Below are 24,368 nucleotides of genomic sequence, written 5' to 3'. Positions count from 1 at the left end.
GGATGAAACACTCTTTATCGCGTTTGATAAATTAGAGGTAAAAATTATGCCTTTTTAGAAGTCACGTATATGGCTATCGTTACTCCCTCTGTTTTTGTCATTTTGGAAAAGCTCAGCACCATGGTTATGTAGAATGTAACTTGCATGTAAAGGTTAAATATTAACAACTACTTCTTCTTCTTCATCCATCACAGACTACGAGTTCAAATAGTTATCAACTTAAGCTCATCGAGTTTCAATCCTATTAATTTTATTAAAGAGAAGGTTCTTTCATGCAAGTATCCGTAAAAAAAGAATTATCCTTTGTTTTCACCAGTATGCGACGTCTCTAGATCTGTTGATGGGTTTCTTAAATTATCCTTATAATTTCTCAAATTGTCACGTTTCACCCTCATTCTGTTGTCACCGTTTATCATAATTCACATTTTTGTCTACTTATTATCAATTCAACTTACAACGCTTTGTACTTTAACTGAAGATGACAAAAGTCTCTGTCGAAACGTTGTATAAACTTAAATGTTTTGTCATTTTCTTTAAACTTTTGACTTGCCTGCTCGTATCAAGACCCTTTAAAAAAATTATAATAAGAACCAGGCTTCAAATTTCTACTTATAACTAAACCCAAGAATTTATGCATCATCGCATACTATCATCGTATCCAGTAATTTTTAGAGCGTTGGGCAATAGCCACTCGCATAAAAATAATCTACGTCGATCGACATCTTTCTTCATCTTCAGACAGTCATACAAATAAGCCACAAAAAACATCGGCACAATGAGTGTGATCATACTATCCACGGAAAACTTGTGTGTTCTAAAAAGAAATAAATAACTAAAATAAAATAAAAATAATCTTCATTGGAATAGAAAATGTATGGTGGATCTAATCTCCTCGTCACGTGATTACCTCCTGCAAAGCTAAAGACATTAGTGACGTTCTTTTTTCTTTAGATGAAGAAGCAACCGCTCATGGTGTCCTCCAGGAATTTTGGTTTAACATCCCTTCCTCGATGCTAGCCAGTCTTGAGGCTGATAGAAGGTTTCCGAACAGTCCAGATGTGGTGAGCATCCTTGAAAACTTTGACGCACCAGAAAACATCCACTCAAATTATGGGCAGCGCCTGACAGCATATTTACAGGTACTGTATATAGCAAATTTCACACACTTTATTGTATAAATGATTTGCTACATACTGTAAGCCCACAGAGAATACCAAAAGCTTCTACCAATAGACCATTTCTGAGTTGCTTTAAACCTCATTATAAAAGCGAGGCTGAGTGCAAAGTTTTTGTCATGAAAATTAGTTTTCAATCATATGCAAACAAAACTAATTTTCATATGAAAAGTTTTGCACTTAACCTCGCTTTCATAGTGAGGTTCACAGCAACTCGGAAATGGCCTATTTTTAAAACTGGTCATAAGCCATGGAAAGCGTGGAACTCTACCAACAAAAATACTAAACCAAAGTTATTTCGAATAAAAGCTTAAATTTTTGCTGACATCATCATCTTAGAGTCAGTTCTGTTGTCTCGTAATACTGATATTAATGAATATTTAGCCTATTGTCATATGGACATTGGACATTCATATGACATTGGTCTACTTGTGAATGAGCAACAAAAACAGATATCAAATCTTCAGATCTGCCACGTTCTTTTAGGCAAACGTGTGAGGAAAGAAACGTTAATGGTGTTAATAGTTTTGCTCCATTTATTTTGGTGGGCTTAAAACTTACATGAGGACCTGAACTTTTATCCGAAAATCTTCTCCTTGTGACAAGGCCTTAAATTTTTAACCGACCTTAAGGAGTTAACCGTAACTGAATAGGATATCGCGAGATGGCATGATAAATAACTAACAAGGCAGCTGTATACCAAAGAAAGATTTCGAATCATACTGTTTAAAAAACTGGCGCCCTCCATCTCTTCTGAACTGTGATTACAAAATAGCTGCGAAAGCCATTACAAACAGGATAAAGACTGTTATTCCTATAATGATCGAACTGGCTTTCTTAAAGGAAGATTCATCGGAGAAAACAAACGGCTGATAGATTGTATTATCAAGTATGCTTCAGAAAAAAATATGCAAGGCCTACTACTTTTTATAGATTTCGAAAAGGCCTTCGACTCGCTGGAATGGCCTTTTATCGAGCGCACGCTCCAGTACTTTGGTTTTGGACCATCTTTAATACATTGGTTTAAAACGTTTTACAAAAACATTGAAGGCTGTGTTCTGAATAATGGGTGGTCAAGCAGTTTCTTTGAATTACAAAGAGGTGTAAGGCAAGGATGCCCTCTCTCGCCATATCTCTTCATACTTTCGGCGGAGATCTTAGCCAAAGCAATAAGATCCAACGATAATTTTAAGGGAATATCTGTTAACAATACAGAAATTAAAATAAGTCAGTATGCAGACGACACAACATTTATCCTTAATGGCACTAGAAGTTCTTTATCTGCCACACTTGATACACTTGAAAAGTTTGGCAGTGTGTCTTGTATCAGACTTAATAACACAAAGACCGAAGCCTTATGGATTGGATCAATGGCGGGAAAGAATAAAATAAAGTCAAAGTGCTTGATGTTTGGATCTCTACTAATCACAATATCATGCTAAATCTAAACTTTCGAGAAAAAGTGGGCAAGACCAGAAACGTACTAAGCTGCTGGAAATATCGACGATTAACTCTTCTTGGAAAAATTCTAGTTATCAAAAGCTTAGCCGCATCACAGCTTACGTATATCCTAGCTCCACTCGTAACAAACCACAAAATCATAAGTGAGATAAATGACATTTTCTACAGTTTTCTCTGGAATAATAAAGGAGACAAGATTAAAGGAAGCGTGATGATAAACGACTACGACAAAAGAAGTTTAAAAATGGTTGACATAACGTTGTTTAACAAGTCGCTTAAGACTAACTGGATAAAAAAATATCTTGATGATTCTGATCATGGAAAATGGAAAGAGTTTTTCAAACTTGAACTTAGAAAATATGCGGAAAATCAGTGTTTATTGGTAATCTAAACAAAAGTGATACTCGAAAGACAATACCGGTGCAAGACCCATTTGTACAGGAACTTCTGGAAATATGGTCAGAAGTCAATTTCTGTAAACATATAAAAACGAAGCGACAATTTCTTGAGCAACCTATATGGCACAATTCGCTTATAGGTATTGAAGACAAACCGACTTTCAATAAACAACTCTCTCTTCATGGAATTACCAAGATAGCTCATCTAATGAAGGACTTGCACAATTTTCTCTCTTTCGATGAGTTTATTAACACTCACAAAATACAAGTAAAGCCATTGAAGTACTTTGGCCTTATATCAGCCCTTCGTTACCATTGCAACGTGCATTTTCCTAAGGAAGCTGGCGACTCAATAAAACCCGATTCCTTCCTCCATACATTTCTTAAAAGTGACAAGGGTAACAGGTTAGTGTATAAGAAACTTCTTTCCACCAAAAGCACCTCACCAGTGAAAAAGCCAACTGAAATGGAACAACAATTTTCCTTCTGACGAAAATTGGACTCCTGATTGGAAAGCCACTTATGGGCTAGCAGCTAAGTGTACCAAAAGCACAAACCTCGTAAACTTCCAGTACAGGTTTCTTCACCGAATCCTACCCACAAACCTTTTGCTAACCAAAATTGGTATTAAAGAAGACCAGAATTGCTCTTTCTGTAGCAGCTCCTCAGAAAACCTAGCCCACCTATTTTGGCTCTATCCAAAGGTCTCTTTTTTTTTTTAGATAATTTGGTTGAAAGGCTAAAGCGGTTCAAGTTAATTCCAAATAAACTATTCAAAAAAGGTGGCCATTTTTTTTAGGTCTGAGGTCCGACAACTCCGTTTCCGCCTTACAACGAAATTTGTGCTTTTTTTAGCAAGGTATTTCATATGGTGTTGCAGGGCAAACAATAAGATCCCACTTTTAAAAAGTTTCCTTATGCTTCTCAAATCACAATTTCACATTAAGTCTTATAAATCACGAGCAAATCATAAGAAATGGAAATCTCTCTTCCCTTTTCTCAATATTAATTAGCCAACGCTATTCAAATTCAAGAAAGAAAATTTAGGGTCACACCTCTCTAAGCTTAGTCCCCATTCCCTAGTACATTGAAGTAGCTACCAAACTGTCCTTATAATTATCTTTCACCGCTGTAAATAAAGAAAACGGCTGTAGAAAACTGCTTAGCTACTGATAATGTTTTTCTTTTTTGTTATTTTTTTTTAATTTTTTGTTATGTAAACGCCTCTTTTGTCTGTAAGGCTTTTCTTGTATCTGCCAATTTTTGTAATTATTTGCATGATGTAACTAGAACATGCCAATATTTTTCTAATATTGTTGGTTTTTAGAACAATACGGTTGCAAAAAAAAAAAAAAACAAGGCAGCTATAATCATTCCGTACTGATCAGATAAACGAGAGTGGCAAATTTCTAGATTTTGCTGATTCCATGTAGCAGGACGTTGTAATGACCGCTTTTTTCTCGGGAATGTTACAATGGATGAAATGAGCCAATCAAAAATTCTGCGATTGTTTACAGCGGTTATTGTTAAAAGAACATTAGTGGAGACGTGGGCGGGAGGATTAGTGCAATGGTGTGGCTGACAGCTAAACGCAAGCAAACAATTGAAGATAACAATATGTGGCTTGGTGAATTCACAAGGTTTCATCGATCTTAATTAAGGACGGTGCCTACTATTGTTACAGCGCATACGTTCTGCGCATCGCAAGATACTCAGGTTTCCTATGGGTGGTGCCTTCTAATACAGGAATATTTTTGCGCGGTTTAAAACTATACGGAGAAAGCAGAACTTGGCAAATGCTTTTGGTATCTCAAAATAAAATTGGGGGTAACCATGCATTTTTCAGAGATAATTAAGCGTCAATTTAAGAAAAAATCCCATACATTGCTTTATATTTTGGCGCTTTTTAGAGTTATTATTGCTTAATTATCTCTGAAAAATGCGTAGTTACCCCCAATTTTCTTTTTGGATTCCAATAGGCCTTGCTAAGATCTACTTTTCCCGCATTGTCATAAACCGAACAAAAATACTTCGGTATTAGTAGGCACCGTCCTTAAGTATCTTTAATGAGGTAGAAGGACAACTATCAATTTCGTATTTAAATCAGGCTTGTTAAAAAGATCAGCAGTTGGGTGAAAGTTATCAACTTACACTTGATAAGACACATTTTCAAATGCTGGCAATTCATTTAATTCAATATTGTTGTTTCATTTAGGTTCCAGAAAGCGGGAATTATACCTTCTATATGGCTTGTGATGATTCTTGCGAGTTGTGGCTTGATACAAGCCAAAATGACCAAACCTCAAGTGAGAACGATAAACAAGAATCAGGGAATGTGCTGTTGGTAAAACTACCCGTGCGATATTGGGCGCGTCATAACCAATGGGATAAGTAATATATCAGTTTTGTTCTCCTCATATGTTTTGTAAAAGTCGCTGTCTTACTTAATAAAGTACTGTTCACTTTTCCTACAACAAAGATACCCTATTCAGCCCTGTGGACCCATCAAGTTCTTATGTTTTTGCTTAGGTTTCCACGGCAGACATCCAAAGAGATTTTCTTGAGTAAATGCTACCTTTATCCTGTGGAAACGCTTATGAAAGAAAGAGCAGGAAGAGACCATGTTTCAGTGGGGATGAAGTTACCAAATGGCACATATGAGCGGCCAATTCAAAAGAAACGATTATTTTGGGTGTTGCCAGGTGAGGCCCGACAAATAGACTACTAAACAGTACAATAATTATAGGTTGAAAAGTTGGTGAGGTATGAGGGAGATCGAAGCAAGTCTTCCATATTGATTTGAAAAGATCCACTCCAAGCCAGGAAAACTATTGTTATTTGTTGCTTACCTCTGCATCTGAAGTCTTATGTTATAGGTATAATTAATTTCTTGATTTTTCTTTTTTTATTTATTTATTTTTTTTTTTCAATAGGTGTTGGCTATCTAGACTTTAAGATTAATTCGATTCCGGGGAGAATCAATGTCAAAATTGGAGAACAACTTCTAATTGAAGGTAATTGCTATTCAATAGGATATTTTCACTATGGCGTCATTTCACTACAACTACCAGAATTGTTCTGGTTTTTTTTTTTTTTTTAGGGTTTTTTTTTTTTTTTTTTTTTTGGTCTTCTCATGCATGCTTAGTAGAGCTATTGTTCTTTTCTGTCAACAATATCTGAATTTGAAAAGGAAAACCAAATGAATTCTGGTAGTTGTACTAATTTCAGTTGCCTTTGGGAACCATTCTTCGTCGTAATATATTTTGATTCGCCGTAGCAGTGAAGCAATCCTACAATTTTGATAAACGGAAAAAATTGGTGACAATTTTTTTTTTTTTTTTTGCCTTTGATTATGCTTCTACCTTTTGTTTTCCCTGACCATAACAGCAACCTATAAATACTGCTGCCGTGGATTGTACTGTCCTGGATGCCCAGTTGACCTGTTTATTAAGCTTGCTCAACAAAAGATTTTGGTGCATAGAGGCCTAGCTCTGGATTGTCAGGAACACAAATTAAACCAAACTTTTGAGACCTCGCTTCAGGAGGGGAGTTACAAAGTTTACGTGAGTAGTACAAAGTTCCCCTCTTAAGGGAGCTTAAGCAACGACGACGGCAACGGCAACGAAAACATTACCTGAAAATATAACTTTATTTCATTTTTGTTAGTTCGCGATTATTACAACTCGCTCAACTTTTACAAAAATGGCGAACTTTCCAGGACCAAGTTGGTAGGAGTGGCGCACAAGTTAAAAAAGAAAATGAAAAATTCATTGTCGTGCGTTCACGTTCTCCACAAAACCTTAAATTGCCCCTGGGACGAAAATTTCATTTTCCATCGTTTTGCATTTTCGTGTAGAATATGACCTTCTTACTCATGTTACCAAATTTCAATCCTTTACGGCGATTGGAAGTATTTTTTTCAGCCTTTTATTCGAGATTTCACGGCCGCCATTACTTGGCCTTGTTCCGGAAGTTAACAAGGCCGCTTGGCTCAAATTACGGGAAGTGACGTCATTGGCTCGACACGAAAAATTCCACATGGCTAATTCTCATATGGATTCTACTTCATAAACTGTATTCTGCTGTTGCGAACTAAATAACACATTCCATCGCTTAATCATTCACATACGAGTCGAAACCTTTGAATTTAAAATCGAGGATTGACTTTTTCTTGATTTCTCGCCCCCTTTCTAGTTGTGTCAAAAATGTAGAAATCCGTACGTCAATAGCACCAGACCATAAAGCAGTTTTCTTAAATATTGAATTCACAAGAGGCCCGAGCTTATGGAAATTTAAAAACACCTTACTGGAAGATGAAAGTTATATCCACAAATTCTGAATAAATACTCTGAAGTTATAGATAAACAACTCCTGTGGGAATTAATAAAAATGGAAGTACGTGCCAAAACTATTAAATTTTCAAAACAAAAGAGATTTAGATTAGGAAACAAAGAAGAAGCCCTTCAAAATTTTTGATCAGGAGATTTTGGAAAAAAATGAAGTTGCTTAAGAAGAACTCAAACAGATACATGAAGTAAGGGGGAAAGAAGCTATGTTCAGATCAAAGATGAAATGGTTCGAGCTAGGAGAAAAGCCAACTAAGTACTTCTGTAATCTGGAAAAGAGTAACTAAGAGAAAAAATTAATCCGAGAAGTTGAATAAGAAAACGGCGAGATAATTTCAGACCCCGTGCAAGTCAATAAAGAAATTGAAGTTTTTTATCAGAACATGTACACTTCTAAAACTAATGGCAATAACAACACCTCCGTATATGAACACAATTAAAAGATTGACGGCTTTACTGAGGGTTTAAACATTCCACAATTAAATGTGGATGAACAGGAATCCTTAGAAAAGGATTTTACCTTGGAAGAACTAAAAGATGCTCTAGCATCTTTTGCAGACAAAAAATCTCCAGGAAAAGATGGATTCTCAAAAGAATTTTACCAAACCTTCTTCGACTTGATGGGAAAACACCTCCTGAATTCGTACGATTCTTTTCAAGAAGGATCTTTATCAATTTCACAGAAAAAAGGAACAATAACACTTATCCCAAAAGGTGATATTCACCTGACGGATTTAAAGAATTGGCGTCCTATCTCTTTACTTAATGTTGATTATAAACTCCTTTCAAAATTACTAGCCAAGAGAATGGAACAATTGTTACCGAAATTGATTCATACAGATCAAACCGGATTTATTAGTGGCAGATACATAGACTTTTGAGCGATATAATGGAATTTTCGGATACTAAAAACTTTCAAGGAATTTTTCTGTTTGTAGACTTTGAAAAGGCATTTGACACCTTGGAGTGAAACTTCATATTAAAAACTTTAGAGGCATTTAATTTCGGAGATAATTTAAAAAAATTGGGTTTCTGTTCTTTACAACAACGCACAAAACTCTGTCATGGATGGTGGATATATGACCAATTATTTCGAAATATGAAGAGGAGTTCGGCAAGGGTGTCCGCTTGGCCCCTGTTTGTTCATACTCGCAGTGAAGCTGTTAGCCCTTAAGTTACGCCAAAACCCAAACTGTAGAGGCATACAGTTACCAAATGATCAATAAGTAAAAATTTCAAAATTCGCAGATGATACGACCATAATAACTAGCAACGTAGACTCTCTTAAATCACATCTCCAAGTCATTAATTGGTTCGGAACGGTTTCAGGCTTAAAATTAAACAAAAAGGAGACTAAAACAATGTGGTTAGGGACAATGAAACATAGCCGTTCTAAGATACTGGAATTCAAAAGTACGAAAGATCAAATTAAAGTATTGGGTATGTTTCTGTCGTATAACCAAAATAAGAATGTTGAACAGAACTTCGTGAATAGGATTAGAAAAATGAAGACTAAGTTGAATTTATGGCTTTCTAGGGATCTTACGCTCTACGGTAAATCTTTATTAGCTAACACGTTAGGAGTGTCTCAATTGGTCAACGCAGAGCTGTTCAATTTCTTGTGGAAAAACAAAAAAGATAAAATAAAGACATTGGTTATGTATCAACCCCTTGCGGAAGGAGGTTTTAATTTTGTTAACTTTCCTGTAGTAGTTAAGTCTTTACGCTTAACTTGGATAAGTAGATTTTTTAGTAATTCCCGAGACTCATGGAAAGCAATCCCCAATCATTATCTCTCCACACATGGTGGGTTACAGTTCCTCTCAAATGTAACTATAATGCTGCCTGTATCAACAATAATTTACATACTTTCTATCGGGAGTTTTTACAGTATTTTCAAGAGTTCAAGAACAAGACTAAAATATTCTCGTGTACAGTAACTTCCTGCTTTGGAATAATGAAGCGATAACCATCGAGAAAAAGATGCTATTTTGGAAATCTTGGTTTAATATGAAAATCTTCTTTATTCAAAGCAATCCCCAATCATTATCTCTCCACACATGGTGGGTTACAGTTCCTCTCAAATGTAACTATAATGCTGCCTGTATCAACAATAATTTACATACTTTCTATCGGGAGTTTTTACAGTATTTTCAAGAGTTCAAGAACAAGACTAAAATATTCTCGTGTACAGTAACTTCCTGCTTTGGAATAATGAAGCGATAACCATCGAGAAAAAGATGCTATTTTGGAAATCTTGGTTTAATATGAAAATCTTCTTTATTCAAGATATCCTAAATGCTGATGGGAATTTCTTAACTTTCGAAGAATTTCAAAACAAGTTTAGTATTAAAACAAATTATCTTCATTACTTTCAACTCTTGGCTGCGATCCCTTCCGACTTGAAAAAGAAAGCCATGTCAGCTGAAGTACCTTTACATGAACAGCTACTAAATTCAACTACGGCATCCTTGTCACCTGAAAGTACGCCCGTAGATCTAGCAAACAAGCGCTGCAAACATTATTATAAAGTGCTGAACAAAAACTCCTCAGTGGAGCCAACTGGCATCAAAACCTGGAAAATCAACTTTGCCGACGAATATTCAGAATGGAAAAACAAAGTTTTATTTATATATCATTCAACAAGAGATAATAAACTAAGGCAGTTCTCATCCAAGCTTCTACATAGAATTCTAGTAACCAAAAAAGAACTCTTCAAAATTAGACTAGCCGATGATAAAACATGTTTTTTCTGTCCTAATCCAGACTATTGAACATACCTTTTTAGACTGCATTGTGTCACAGTCCTTTTATTCTGAAACGTTACTATGGTTTAATCATGTAAATAACAATGATATTAGTCTTTCCAATAAACAAATAACCTTAAACGACATACCCGCTCTTCAACAATTAACTGATTACCCAACATGCAGATTGCACTAATTCGTTATTTTGCTAAAACAATATATTTTACGCTTGCAAATACTTTGAGAGAAAACCAACCATAAAGGAATTTCAAAATAAAGTTTTATTGCAATGGCAAATAAACAAATGTGCTCTTCCTTAAATTCTTTTTTCTATTTTCGTCAAAATATTAACCTTTGAACAAAAAGGGGTAGTTATATGTATGTAAAATAGATACACCAGTCATGCAACAGCAACCAAAAGCTATAATAATTTTCTTCGGTGCAGTCTTGTCCTAGTTCAGTTTTGTCTCCTTTTAATTCGTTTATCTCCGTGTTTCGCCTCTTTCTAATATTGATATTACTAATATTTTATGAATTGGTACTGCAATGAGTTGATTTTCTTTTCTTTTAGTTTAAGATGCCCTAAACAATTTAATTAATTAATTTTCTTCTCTTTAATGTAATCGATGTAAGACGTGTAAACTGTAAAATATTGTATTGTAACTAGTTTTTGTGTGTTGCATTATAATAGAAAAAAAGTTATTATTGTAAGTAATCTGTACATGTATTATTGTTAAATATTGTGTCATGTAAAGCAAATAAAAATTGTAAAAAAAAATCTCTGAAAAATGCATGGTTACCCCTAATATTCGTTTTAGATACCAAAAGGACTTGATAAAATCTGCTTTCTCCGAAGAGCTTTAAGCCGCACAAAAATATCCTTCCATTGGTAGCCACCACCGATAGGAATCACAGTAAAGCCTGGTTTACACGTACGACGCAAGCATAAGCATAAGCACAAGAAACCTACGTGTAAACCGGTGCGACGCAAGCATAAGCGCCTTGTGCTTGCGCTTGTGCTTATGCTTGCGTCGTCCCGGTTTACACGTACGACGCAACGACGCAAGCATAAGCATAAGCGCAATGAAAGGAAACTGAAAAACAGTGACAAGTTGTCAGCGTACAATCTAGTTACTCATGCGTTGCCATTTTCCGCCATGTTGGAATCAAGTCTCGGCTGCTTCTGCGCTTGCGTATGTCACGTTATGCTTATGCTTATCGCACTTGTAAACATCCTTGTGCTTGTGCTTGTGCTTATTCTTATGCTTGCGTCGTACGTGTAAACCAGGCTTAACATGCACAGTATCAATAGTAGGCACCGTCCTCAATTCAATCATTTTTGTTCACGGGTGATCATTCACGAATATGATATAGCCGCGCGAGTTTTTATAGTGTGAAGAATATTATTTGCCTATTTTTCCTTGGCACATAAGGCAGCAACGTAGTTTTCCCCTTCCTTTTTTTTGTTCTTAAAGTTTATCTACATTGTTCCTCAACGCGTACTGTACATATGTCCTTTCTCAAAGACGAAAACATAACGTGTGCTCTCTACACTGAAACGTATTCTGGTAGTAGCTTTTGTTTACCGGGGGTAAACAGTCTTAGTTTTGTGGGTTGACCAGCTTTGCTTCTTTGTCCCTCTTTAATTCTTGTTTATTCTATTGTGTAGGTTACGTATGCCTTGGTTGACTCAGCGTCATATTTGTCAGAGGTTTCGAAGGAAATTGCTGAAGTTTATATCTCAGGTTTGACACGATTTGCTATTTTTTGAGTATATTTAACGAAAAACAAACACGCTTCACATTTGTCTGAGTATTGCTTAAGACGTCTTAATTACCATAAAACGTTCAGTGTGGTCCTTCAAAACCTGTGCCTTTGTACTTACATTAACAAGTAACGTAAAAAAGTAAGAGTAACTGATAATTTGGATGTATCACATAATCAAATCTGCAGTCTGTGTATGTTGGAGTGCTTAAGTGGATCCATTTTTTAGTGAGTCTTAGCCCTTTTAAGGAAATGGGAGACCACACGAGGCAAAGAAAACATCTTCGAACTTGGCGGGAATGTAACCCAAGTGGTCTACCATTTCCTTACTGGGGCTTATGCTCAGTAGCAAAATTCACGGGTTCACTTCAGCACTTGAACGTAAACTGCAGGGTTAATTCTCTTACCCCGTGTGTATCATTGGTGGTAGCGTCCCAACATCCATAAAAAAAATAAAACTACTGGATGACTTTATTTAACTGTCGAAGTCTTGAGCACTGTAACGACAATTGGGGACACTGTAATCAGTGAAAAATATAAACAAATAGAACATAACATTTGTAAAAAATCCTAACTGGTAGGAGGCAAACGAGTTTCCTTTTTTTAAAGGGTGGCCTTGTATTTGAAAATAGGGCGACCGTGAAAACAAATCCAAGTGGCCAGAGCGGTACTCGAACCCGGGGCCAACGGATTACGTGCCCGGTATCAAAGGCATCAAAGATACAAGAATAAATTCAGTTCCATCTGACAACCGTTAGAGTAATTGTATTCCAGGAAGGAGAGCTAAAGAATACTCAAATGAGTGTAGTTCTAGGAGGTTTTTATATGTGTATCACTTGTTGCTTCTGAGTCACTGTTAACAACATTATTTTTTCTTGGTTTTAGCTATGCACGTTGCAGAATGCAACTTTGTTTGTAATTTGTGTTCCTGGAGCAGCAAGGACCAAGGGTGGTATTTATCAGCAACCGACAAAGGTGGGTAAACAACCGTTTCTATTAATGACCTGAAAAATTTGCTGTTCTAGCCAATGCTAGTGACTGCTAGTTCCAGGCCGATGTATTTTTTTATCAACCAAATTCCGATAACCGACGATGTCATATAAAGCACGGCGAAACATAAATTTGCATCTATTATAAACTGGAAAAAATGCCGTTCTCTATGTTCAATTTTTATGTTATTTTTTCTCAGGAATCGTTGCCCGAGCCAATGGAAAACCTGCTGTACTTGAAAGTCCATGGGTTTTTACTAAAGCCATTTACCAAAAAACTGGTTTGTGTCTATCCTTCTCTTATCAATTTCCCACATATTCTGGATCATCTCTAAGTGTGATTGTAATGACATCGTCCAACTCCACCATTTGGAGTTTAAGTGGTTACCAGGGAAAAACTTGGAAAACCGGACAAGTGGGTTTCATCGCATATGAGGATTTGAAGGTACTTATATAAATGCGTTTTTGACCAAGTAGGAGGTCAAGATGTTGGCAAAGGTCTTCTAAACCTTCTTTTCTTCGAGGCCAATATCTAGAGCCATCTTGAACGAACAAGATTTGCCAATAAAGCATTTATTAGATATGACTTTACTTCAAGTTAAAAAAAAACAAAAACAAAAAACAAAAACAAAACACAACAACGCCAACACAAGAACTGGCTGAAGTGATCAGACAGAAGTTCTTTACAGCCGACTGGTGTAAGCATGTAATAAAGGAAAACTGGGAATTCTAAATTGCCTTAACGTTTTTCTTTTAAATGTTTACAATGGTGCAAAAGAAGTAAATAAGTATTGAGCACGCATTATTTAGGTTTACGCAAGTGGGGAAGATTTTAATTAAATCCGACAAACATGACATTTTCAGCTGATAGCGAGGGCGTAAGCAATCAACATATTTACAAAGTTTTTGGCCTCCAATCAATAATTCTTGAATTAAACAATACAATACATTTTGTAAACATATGCAAATATAAGCTGAAAATAGAGTGGGCAAAATTTGAATACTAGAAGAAACTTTGAGAAAGAAGATATTGTTGTTTACAACAAGCAAGGCGCGGGTAAATTGAAACGAGAGCCTCTTCGATGAACTTGAGAAAAACACTTTACTGAACTGCAATAATGAAACACTTTACGCAACTACCAAAGCGATAGGATTTATTACAATCATTGCAAAGTAGGAGGACCAGTTAATTTAGTATTCTTCTGGAGACACAAAGGGACAGGTACATAGCTAAAACAAACTTTACACTACGCCAATATGATTTCATGTCCCTTACCTTAAAACTACATCTTGCCCACTCGGATAGCTAATCACAAGTCGTTTTCCCCGCTCGCAGAGCAAGCCAAATAACAAGCATGGTTAATGACGGCCATTTTGGGTACTACATAATTAGTGTAGCTTTACTCTTTATTTCTGTCTTAATATTCATTTCAACAAGAAAATTGACGATAGTAAAACTGCATGACGACTTCATATCGCCATTGTCAAATGAGTGAAATGACAATGGCGATATGAAGTCGTCGAAACGTCATGCAGTTCTACTATTGTTAATTTTCTTGTTGAAATGTTTTTCTAAATTGCTTAATATTCATTGGGTAAATTTTGTCTTTTTTGCAGGTTGTAATTGTTGCCAAAGGTTATAAGGTTTCGAATGGTTATTACGCAGAGCTTTATAACATCAGTATTTCTTCAAAACTATGTGAACAAATCCCACCTCATAGCGTACCAGGTACGTCCATAAGAGCTGGAAACCAATTCTTTCAAACGTCAAGTGAACGGTACAGTGGATTAACAAATAGATATACTTACATTACTAATGATTAATTAACGACGACATCTTAACACATTGTGGACTATCAACAGCAAAATTATTATTAGCCATAAGAACCCCTCTTAGAATGCCATTTCATTTTAAATTAAAAAAAGACCGCTTTTGTGACTTAAGGATCCCGTTTCACTGACATATAATTACTTTTAAGGCTTCAAATGTAAGGACCAGGATAGCTTTCAGTGTGACAATGGACAATGCGTAAGCAAAGATCTGGTTTGCGATGGTGACAAGGCCTGTGCAGACAACTCTGATGAGAAGGACTGCAGATGCTTAGCAAGCCAATTTGAATGTCCAACTGGAAGATGCCTTACTGTAGACAAACTATGTGGCTCCAATATGGACTGCAAAGACAGCACAGACAGCAAAAACAGCACAGGCGAGACAAGATGTGGTAAGAAAGAGCTATGATCGCAATTCAGATTGAAGGGTTTACGTCGGTTGTGATGTTATCATATCTACATACATTTCATTGCAGGAACAAGCTGTTCAAAAGATCAATTTTCCTGCACCGGAGGTGGATGTGTGCTGTGGTCTCTCACAGGCGATGGGGAAAAGAATTGTGATGATGGAAGTGACGAACCCTCCATCTGCGGTGATTTAACAAGTATTTAATTTAATAAATAGCTAGGAAATATTTTGTCTATCTATAGTAAATAATTAAACAAAAGAAAGACGCTAGCAGTTTTTTAACGCAACTTAAGCAGTTGCGAAAAGTAAGCCTGAAAAAATTCAGGCTTGAACCGTAGATTCGAACCCATGACTTCTGCGTTGCCGGCACTGTGCTCTGACGACTGAGCTAGCAAGCTAACTGGGAGTTGGTCATATCGTGATGCAGTTCAAGATTTCCGAAGATTTCCGACGGCTAACCAAAGAATTCCAAAGATTATCTAAGATCAGTCGGGTACTTCCGAAGATTTTCAACATAATTACAAAGTTTGCAAATACTTTATGCTTCTGCATAATTATTATTGTTTTTCGCAATTCTAATCGTATAATTTTTTCGTGTAATTTGGAATAAATAAGTATTTAGAGTTGTTTTTCCAAAGACCACAAAATGCACTCGCCCGAATCTTGCTAGTCTTTGAAAAAATTTACTATTACTTATTTATTCCAAATTGCATTCGAAATCATGTGATTACAAATACAAATCATTGCCATTTAAATGTTAGCAGTAGTCATCTTCAAACCTCTTGTATTTCGTTATGCAGATTCTTTTCATTACAATTTGCTAAATCTGAGCTGTGTTTGGATCAACAACACGGATGAACTTCGTCAGTGCGTTGGAAGAAGAGGTAAGGAGTATCAAGAGGTTATATGACTCATTAAAAAAAATAATGTATTTGTAAGGTATATAACGTATTTAGTAGCATTGTATTTTCGTTTTTAGTCAAATGCAACTTTCAGGATGGTCTGTGTGGAATGGAACATGAATCTAAAATTCATCAGTGGCGTATTGGATCAGGTTCAACTCCAACAAAGAACACTGGGCCATGCTACGACCACACCACATTTTTACCGACTGGTGAGTGAAGCGGGATGTATGCTACAAAGATCATGCTTTGATTGGCTAAATAATTTATCATGAGGTAAAGTTACCGCAAGAGTTGTATAGGGCCAGGCAGGGCAACGAATGATACGTGATTCACAAATTCTCCATAGTTTGCTTGCAAGGTCAAAAGGAGCTGAGCAGCAGATCAGAGGTCAGAGCCGACAAAGGAGGGTCTCTTCAAGCGTCCGTACTCACACACTAATAACCCTAGTGTCAGTCTCCCACGCGAGAACGATATAGTTTTTTGCCTTATTTTAACGATATAAGCTAAAGCATGCACAAGGCTTCATTTTGCAACCCTGTCTCTCACCATGTTTGGACATGGCGACAAAGTAACCTTAAAACCACAACGAAAAAATGATGACAACAGAAATCAACCCTCAATTTGCGATGAAAGCTATTTGGATTACTAGCTAATATACTTAACGTACTTAACTACTGTTATATAATCGAGTTATTAATTTCGAGGTACGGAATAAAGTTATATTCGTACTCCTCTTATTACTATCGAAGGTAAATGCTTCCCCAAATTACTTTGTTTAGGGAAATACATATTCTTAGAAGCATCAGAGTACAAAACTGGTGGAGCAGCTGTTCTGGCGAGTAGTGTTATTGACGGCGGCGAAGCAACATGCGTACAGTTCTGGTATCACATGAAGGGAGAGAACATCGGCAGTCTGAATGTATATATTCAAACCAATGAGTCAAAAACACTAGTTTGGAAACGAACTGGTGAGCAGGGCAATAACTGGAACTTTGGCCAAGTTGGACACAGCGGCCATTCTGGAGATTACAAGGTAAGGACGTCATTGCTGTGACATAATTATCGACGAAGTTATAAGTCAGGTGCTAACGTTCGGATAGACAGCTGCCTAAATTTTTTTTTTCACACTCTGTTGCAGTCGCTTGTGTTTTCGACTGTATAATTGTCCTGGATGATGGTGCGATCAGATTGGAACGTACTTAGTAGCGTTTATTGCATAATACTTCAACTATAAAGACAGTCAAAAAAGTAGTGAAATTGAGTCATGAGTCAGAACATGTTAAATGTATTTCAGCTTTAGCACATGCGGGCTATATGCAACGTGTTCATTCTTGTGACAAAAAATTCTACAGGAATTTGTTTATATTGATTGTCGACGATGCTATAAATATTCATTCTTAGGGTAAAAAAACTAAAGGCATATGCATTTTTTGGATTTATTAATTGTGGACAAAAATTATTAATCAAGTCACGCTTAGTGGTGGATTCAACGGTAACTAGGTAGCCTCCCAAGTGTCCTTGTATAAACAAAGGTAGAGGTGTAATTTTTTGTTCCGTCTTTGTCATTGACACAACGGTCTTCTTCTATTATCTCTTTAAGGTTATCTTAGAGGGTGTTTTGGGGAATGGAATTTATGGAGATATTGCTGTTGACGATTTGAGTTTTTTGCACGAGGATGACTGCCAGACAATATATGGAAATGGTAAGAAAATTTTTCTCGCGTTTCTGTCTTAACCATTACCCGATGTGGCATTTAGATGTTGAATCAATGTAAATGAGGCTCAGAAACCCAATAACTTGCTTATATTAGAAACGCAAAATAATATAGAGTAACTTAAGGCTATGTATGAGTTCCCTCTTCAGAAGCATTCTTAGTGAGCTACACTCTGCATTTGTATCCTGTAGGATTGTAGCCCAAAAGGCTAACGTAGTAGCCAATGATATGCTTAGGCCAAATGACCATGGGAAGCGAGGGATTAGTTCCGACATCATCATTCCTTTCATAAAATGGTAGTGCTGCGTAGCTTTTTCTTACCTAGCCTTCTGCAACCGTGTATTTTTCTTCGGTATGATTAGTTTTAAGAAAGTATTAACAATCAGAATAATTTGCCGCATTAATAAAGATGTGGCGTGTTTTGATTGGTCCAAGCAAACTTATCCCGAAATCCCGTCAGGTATTTAAACAGTCACCGCTCGAACGCATAAATTCAGTGCACTTACATTGAAGTAATTAATAAAGTAATTAATAAATTAATTAAAATCTTTCGACTGCAGAATCTCCTGGGTGTCTGTTTGAGTCGAATTATTGTGCTTGGAAGCCTAGCGACTCGTGGAAAATAAGTAAACTTTTCCCCGTTATATTTGTGCGGACAGATTGGCAAAAGAACTACGGTACGTATGGCCATTAATACCAGGAGCATTATCTTAAACTTGGGATAGGGAAATTTCCAAATTTCCTTGGAAACTATTTGCTGAAGAGGGTATTGTCGTTTACTGAATGTGATGTCATTAGACTCACATTCATCATACACATATAAACGTATAAATAGATCAAGGAGATTAGTTTACGAAAACAATGGTGCAGCGTTGGCAGGAAGCGAAAACCAAAGTCTTGACAAGGTCATTTGGCCACCGTACAGGGATACGAGTTTCCAGCCGGCGTTAGCCCCTCGTCCAAACTGTTCTTTTTAAACCACACACAACATGCAATTGTCACTTAAGCGTCAATGCGCCTTTATATCTTTTCCCTATCTAAAACGGGCTTTCTTTTGGAGTTTCTGGCGCCGGGGGAGGAAGGGGGGGTGGGGGGATTCTGCCCCCAAAACCCCTCCATAACTTTGCAAGTGTAAAAGCTATGACAGTGGACTTGGAGGGTAGATAGTAGGTCCAAAGATGTTTCCCTTGAGGTTAGCAACGCAAATTAATGACGTCATAATTACGTCCTGGCTGCCAAATGGCGGCCGTCTTATATCCGCCATCTTGGATTTTTAAATGTTCCCAAAAATTTAGGAAAGTGCCGAAATTGAACGGAAAGTCATGAAAACCAGTAAAGGAACACTACTACTAAAGAAACACTACATTTTAAAAAGAGATTTTCTATTTTCTGAAAAAAAACTCCCTGTCAAAAGTTAGATGGCTTGGTAACACTAATTGACCACATAAAATTTTTTTCCAGATAAATTTCTTAAAAAGTCTTGAAGTTTCAGGGTGTTTGCTAGAATTATAAGAAAAAGCTATTCAGGTTCAAAGTCTTGGCGGGCAGAATCCGCCCTACCGGTCTAGATAGGGTTAAGGGTATTTCAACGCACTGGGATCCCTTCTATGGATCTCATTACCTTCGACTTTGAACAAGTGCGTTCTCTTTAAAAGGTTTTAACATTTGCTTCGACATGCCTTTAACACTTTGTTGAACCAAATGTTGGGAGCGTTTGAATACGTCGTCCACCATTGCTAAAAGATATTGAAATTGTGTTATATAAAATTTGAATCGGTTTAAATTTTCATTCAACATTCATGCCGTATTTGCTTTTTCCTCGAAAATGTTGAATGGTGTTGAAGCCGTTTGAACACTCCATTTGACATTTGTCCAACATTTGCCAAATATCCGTTCAATGTTTGCTGAATGAATTTTGGTCAAATATTGAAACCGTTTAATCGGACCTTTAGATTTTTTCTGTGTTACTTGAGCAACAAGCCTCCCAGTCTATCTCAGTGACAAGATTGAAACGGTCCTGAAAACAGCTTTGAGCATTCTTTTTCAAGAAACGTGCTATAGTGATGCTCTCTTCCTCTGCAAAATCAATCGTCTTGATACTAGAAGAGGCGAGTTATTCCTCAGGGTATGGCTCGGCATCAAAACCCACCAAGAATCGCGCTTTTACCATCTATTGCTCCTCCCCCCTCCCCTCCCCAACCGCCATGAGTTAATCGCTCAACTCCCTCAGCGCAAAACACAGCAATGGGCTTTTTTTAAGCGGTGTAAGAAAAAAGTTGGGCCTCTACAATGGACCATTTCTTGATACGGACGATAACTTTGCTCTGCCCCAGTGTGAGGAGAAAGATTTAAAAGGAGTTTTTTTTTTTCCAGAATAACGAATTAAGCTATAAGTAGTTTCCATTTCTCATAAGAGTTCATTATGATGATTTGAATTTTTTTGTATTAGATTAGATTAAATTGTAATTTCCTTTCAAATAATTGTAATCACAGCAGTCCCTCGCCATTATTTTTTAAATCAGAAACTGTAAATTGTTAAAATGTATTTTCATTCACCTACGAGTACCAGTATGCGGGGTTTTTTTTAGATAAACCGCTGTTATTCTTAACCCACAATTTCTTGATATAAAGTTATCGTCATATCCTTTCATAAGAGTGGCTGAAGACGTCACTCTCTTTCAAGGGAAAGGGTTTCACTTTTTAAAACTCGTGCATAAGAAGGTAGCCAGTTATCTAACTTTTCCTCCAAACATGAACTGGTGATAATTATCAAAGGCACAACCGAGATTCTACCAAAACGGCTGGAAAAATGTCCAAACGATTGATCACAATAGAGCATGACTTTACCCCTGCCGTTACATGTATAAACTAATATCATACACACGGCTTCAGTGTTTGCTTCAAAAATTGACTTAAAATACCTGAATACTCATTTTTACATCATCTTCTATTTTTAGGAGGATTTATTTATTTGGGAGCTTGTTCTACCAGACCTACGTCATGTTACGGAAATCTATTAAGTCGTCGTATTTTTCCTGGAGCAGAATGGAAGTGTATGCAGTTCTGGTATTACCTCGGACGTCGCGGTTTTGCTTCTCTTAAGGTTTCCTTGGTTTTCAACAAGACACAATTGACTATATGGAACACGAACTGGTATAAACAAAAAGTTGGATACTGGTCTTATGTTCGTTTGCCAATCAACTCAAGCTCAACACCTTACCAGGTTGGCGTAATAATGATAATACTACTAATTAAAATAATTAAGAAAGAACCTATGAAAAGGTATTGAAGAAGTATAAAGCCATTGAAACAATTTTGTTTCGGCTGAAATTTATAATAACAATCTACGGAATTAATAGTGATATGGATTACGGAGACAATACGTTATAACACATTTTGGGCGTTTTTTGTCCACGATGTTTTTGCTTTTTATCTGCCACATCGTCTGGAAAAAGAGTTCCTTCTAAAAAATATACATTACATCTCTATTTGGAACATTTCCACACCCTTATCGAAATACGAATTCAGCGTCGGAAATTACGCAATATAGCAGCCATTTTTCTAGGGCTTGTAATACTATGCCAAAAAGGAGGAGACTACAGTAAACTGTTTTGATATTTTTGTTATCGATAACTTTTTGAAAAAGGAATAAATTCATTCTCCAAAGGTTCTTTTCGAAGGACGAAAGAATTCAGGGTGGGCGATCGTTGCATTGGATGACATTGTGTTTCAAATAGAAAGTTGTGAAAGAATCCCATGGCAAGGTGAGTGACTGGAGAAGAATTGGATAAAGAAAGAAATTTCTTAATCAAGCGCCTGTTTCAATTATTTCTATTCATGACACTAGTTGGTTATGTAAGGCAGCCTTGTGTAGTAAAAACTAACGATTAAAGGGTGACAAGGAAAGAAAAACAATAAACAAAAAGCTTAGTAAAAGCAAAGCCCGGCCTTTATCCAGGTTTGACGAGGTGAGATGCTTTGACAATCAACTTGTGAAACAGGTTGTAATTCAGCTTGGAATTCAGGCCTAAATGATAAATATCTAATCTACTCCGTTAGGTGTATGCACCCCCCCCCCCAAAAAAAAAAAAATCAATAAATATAAATAAATAAACAAATAAATAAATGAATGAATGAATGAATAAATAAATAATTTAAGGATTTGTTACTCACAAAATTGCTTTGTTGACGTCGGTTTTTTTTTTTTTTTTTTTTTTTTTTTTTTTTTTTGCTTTCAGGATCGAGCAAAGACTATGGAAAAAATCCCCTCGGTTCAAAATATTTCTGGAAACTAGATGGAACGGACAAAAATTTATGGTATAGTGGCAACTTTTAATGTTAATTTATGAACAAATTTTCTTTCTTGCATTATGCTAAAGTTTCTAAACTACATTTTGCCAGTACACAATAGTTAGAGGTTACCTTAGTCAACAACAAAGGTAGGATAATTGCTTTTCAAGGTAAGTTATTAACCAATTAAATGAGATGGGGGTGGGGATCTTTACGCACCGACCTAAACATGCAAGCCAAAGGCAACAAAATTACGATTTTTTCTGAAATTTAACTGAAAATATTTGTGTATGTCAAATGTGATGCTAATATAGTACCCATATTTGACCTCCAGATTTATCGGGGGTAACTTGACATAGTTTCAATACTCTAGAGGGGTTGGGAGACCCCTTTCCCCACTATAACCAGTTGATAGGTATCTGATTGCAATATATTGTTCGCTTATTTTTTTCGTTTTAGGTTGCGAGGAACAGCTTCTTACCAAATTAAAAATGGTGTCAAATCTCTGTACCTCGATGGAAGAGCTGGTTATGCAGACATTCCAGCAATTAATTTCCGGAAGAGCAGCTTTTCAATCGCCATGCGATTTAACGTGCAAGATACCCAGCCAGTAGGCCATCTGATCTCTGATTGGTCATCTCCCTTCCAGTTCAGGCTGTTTGTTTTTGACGGACGCGTGGAGGTCGTTTTAAGAAGAACTGGTGTTGTGTTATTTTTACTTCGAATGAACAGCGTTGGGTTAGTAAAATGATACGGTGCCCCTTTTACTCTACTGTATCTGCCCAATTAGTAGGCTGACGGTTTCCAACAGTTCTAACAACATTTTCTCTGAACAAGTAAAAAATGAACAGCACTATCTGCTTGAGAGAGGTCGATTGTGTTTATTTAAACTGTGATCGTAATCAGAGGGATAAGAAGGGGTTGACTACTCGAGCAGTGTTGTCTCCTGCAAAAAGCTGAATTTTATTATCTTACCTTCTGTTCTGTCGTCTTTGAAATCTACTTCTCCTGCTGCATATATCCCAAGCCAAGGACGTTGCACATGTCCTTGTTTTTCTCCAAGACTAATAGAATCTCCAGCCGTAAGCCGCCGCCATTTGGGGATCTTAGCTATCTAGAGTGAGACTGAGTCTTACTCAAAATGGCCGGGTTCAAGTAGCTGTTAAAGACTCTCTGTCTACCATGATTCAACGCGCGCGACAGCTGAGGTTTCGTATTATGTGAAACCTCGAATTTTCCATTCGCGGGATTTTAGCGCGCCTAAATCATGTATAATCAGAGCTATCTTCTGGAAAAACTGGACAGGAAGCGTTACTTGTAGATAGTTTTAATATTACTCTTTATCGGAAAGTGGATATTTTCAACGGTTTTTATCGTTTTATCGATTAAGCCGTTGGATGATCAAGATTGTGTCAATGGCGGCCCCGAGAAATCACGGTGGAAGACCTCGGAGACCCGAGGCCTTGAAAGTGAAATATCTTATTGAATCTCTTCGCAGCAACTGGAGGACTAGGAAAAATTCCTTGGGATACATCGAGGTGACTGAAAGCGAATTTCCTAGTTTTATTGCATTACGTGACACTGAAATCCTTGTTTACAACCCATTTCTTGTGTAGTTTCTAGCTCCTTGCATAATCGAGACTTCCTCGGCCACTGTTCAACACCAATACAAACAATCTTCGTGTATTTTAAAAAGGAGAGAAAATGCGTATGTTCATTCTTAAGATTGGGCAGGATCGTACAGTGACGCGCTGCAATTTACGATAAAACATTTTCACACCTTTATCTCTGGCATTTTCCAGTTTGCTGGTAAACGTTCACGAGTTACAATTTCATAACGTTACAAAATTAACGGCAAAATAAAACTGTTTTAGAATAACCTGGTTTCTTTCACAAACAAACGTACAAGATCAAGAAAACAACTGCGAAGTAAGAACACATAACCGATGATCTCAGCGTGTTCGCACATGGTTTCCGCGAAGTTCCACATTTGCATAGCGTTGGCACGCAGGGCAAATTAGCGGTTTGGCAGGGACAACCACGATCGGTGCCATTCTTTTGCTTGGTCTTGCAAGCGGACTTACACTTGCAGTAAGTCCTGTTCGGCTGCACATGTTAATTTCCGGGGTCTTGCGATTCTTTCCTGCTCTGCAATCTTTTCACCGAAAATCCGAACAGCGGAGTTACCTCAAATGCAAGATTTCTAATCGTTTCGACCTGAAACTAAACTTTCCACGATACCATAATTTTTGATTCTTGGAAGTGGTTGCTCTCGCACCGAAATTTCAACTTCTTTTAAACCGCTTGATCCCTGCACTTCGAGATCTACTTGAGCCGCC

General features: G+C 36.9%; 1 protein-coding gene and 1 long non-coding RNA gene across 5 annotated transcripts in view; one reads left to right on the top strand and one right to left on the bottom strand.

Annotated features, from left to right (window-relative positions):
* The window catches only part of LOC146489685 (MAM and LDL-receptor class A domain-containing protein 2-like), a 62,091-nt gene that overhangs the window by 22,481 nt on the left and 15,242 nt on the right, over positions 1–24,368 (top strand). For 3 of the 4 annotated variants that reach the window (XM_085103954.1, XM_085103962.1, XM_085103981.1), the window contains 20 exons: positions 952–1,139; positions 5,250–5,425; positions 5,564–5,736; positions 5,968–6,048; positions 6,422–6,597; positions 11,797–11,872; positions 12,777–12,866; positions 13,081–13,325; positions 14,498–14,609; positions 14,860–15,102; positions 15,187–15,315; positions 15,920–16,003; positions 16,099–16,233; positions 16,804–17,057; positions 17,625–17,727; positions 18,300–18,416; positions 20,697–20,962; positions 21,407–21,503; positions 21,978–22,056; positions 22,489–22,767. In XM_085103954.1, the coding sequence (XP_084960080.1) occupies positions 952–1,139; positions 5,250–5,425; positions 5,564–5,736; positions 5,968–6,048; positions 6,422–6,597; positions 11,797–11,872; positions 12,777–12,866; positions 13,081–13,325; positions 14,498–14,609; positions 14,860–15,102; positions 15,187–15,315; positions 15,920–16,003; positions 16,099–16,233; positions 16,804–17,057; positions 17,625–17,727; positions 18,300–18,416; positions 20,697–20,962; positions 21,407–21,503; positions 21,978–22,056; positions 22,489–22,767 (3,103 nt within the window). The remainder of the gene's footprint in view (positions 1–951; positions 1,140–5,249; positions 5,426–5,563; positions 5,737–5,967; positions 6,049–6,421; positions 6,598–11,796; positions 11,873–12,776; positions 12,867–13,080; positions 13,326–14,497; positions 14,610–14,859; positions 15,103–15,186; positions 15,316–15,919; positions 16,004–16,098; positions 16,234–16,803; positions 17,058–17,624; positions 17,728–18,299; positions 18,417–20,696; positions 20,963–21,406; positions 21,504–21,977; positions 22,057–22,488; positions 22,768–24,368) is intronic. The other variant, XM_085103972.1, reaches the window with a different exon arrangement.
* Positions 4,213–5,222, bottom strand: LOC146489686 (uncharacterized). The gene is made up of 2 exons (XR_014863491.1): positions 5,083–5,222; positions 4,213–4,685 (listed from the first exon to the last, which is right to left on the bottom strand). It is a non-coding gene; the product is annotated as an uncharacterized LOC146489686 (long non-coding RNA).

This window comes from Pavona decussata, unplaced genomic scaffold (genome assembly GCF_977016875.1).
Source record: "Pavona decussata unplaced genomic scaffold, jaPavDecu1.1 SCAFFOLD_4, whole genome shotgun sequence".
Taxonomy (NCBI): Eukaryota; Metazoa; Cnidaria; class Anthozoa; order Scleractinia; family Agariciidae; genus Pavona; species Pavona decussata.
This window is presented reverse-complemented; position numbering and strand designations above follow the sequence as displayed.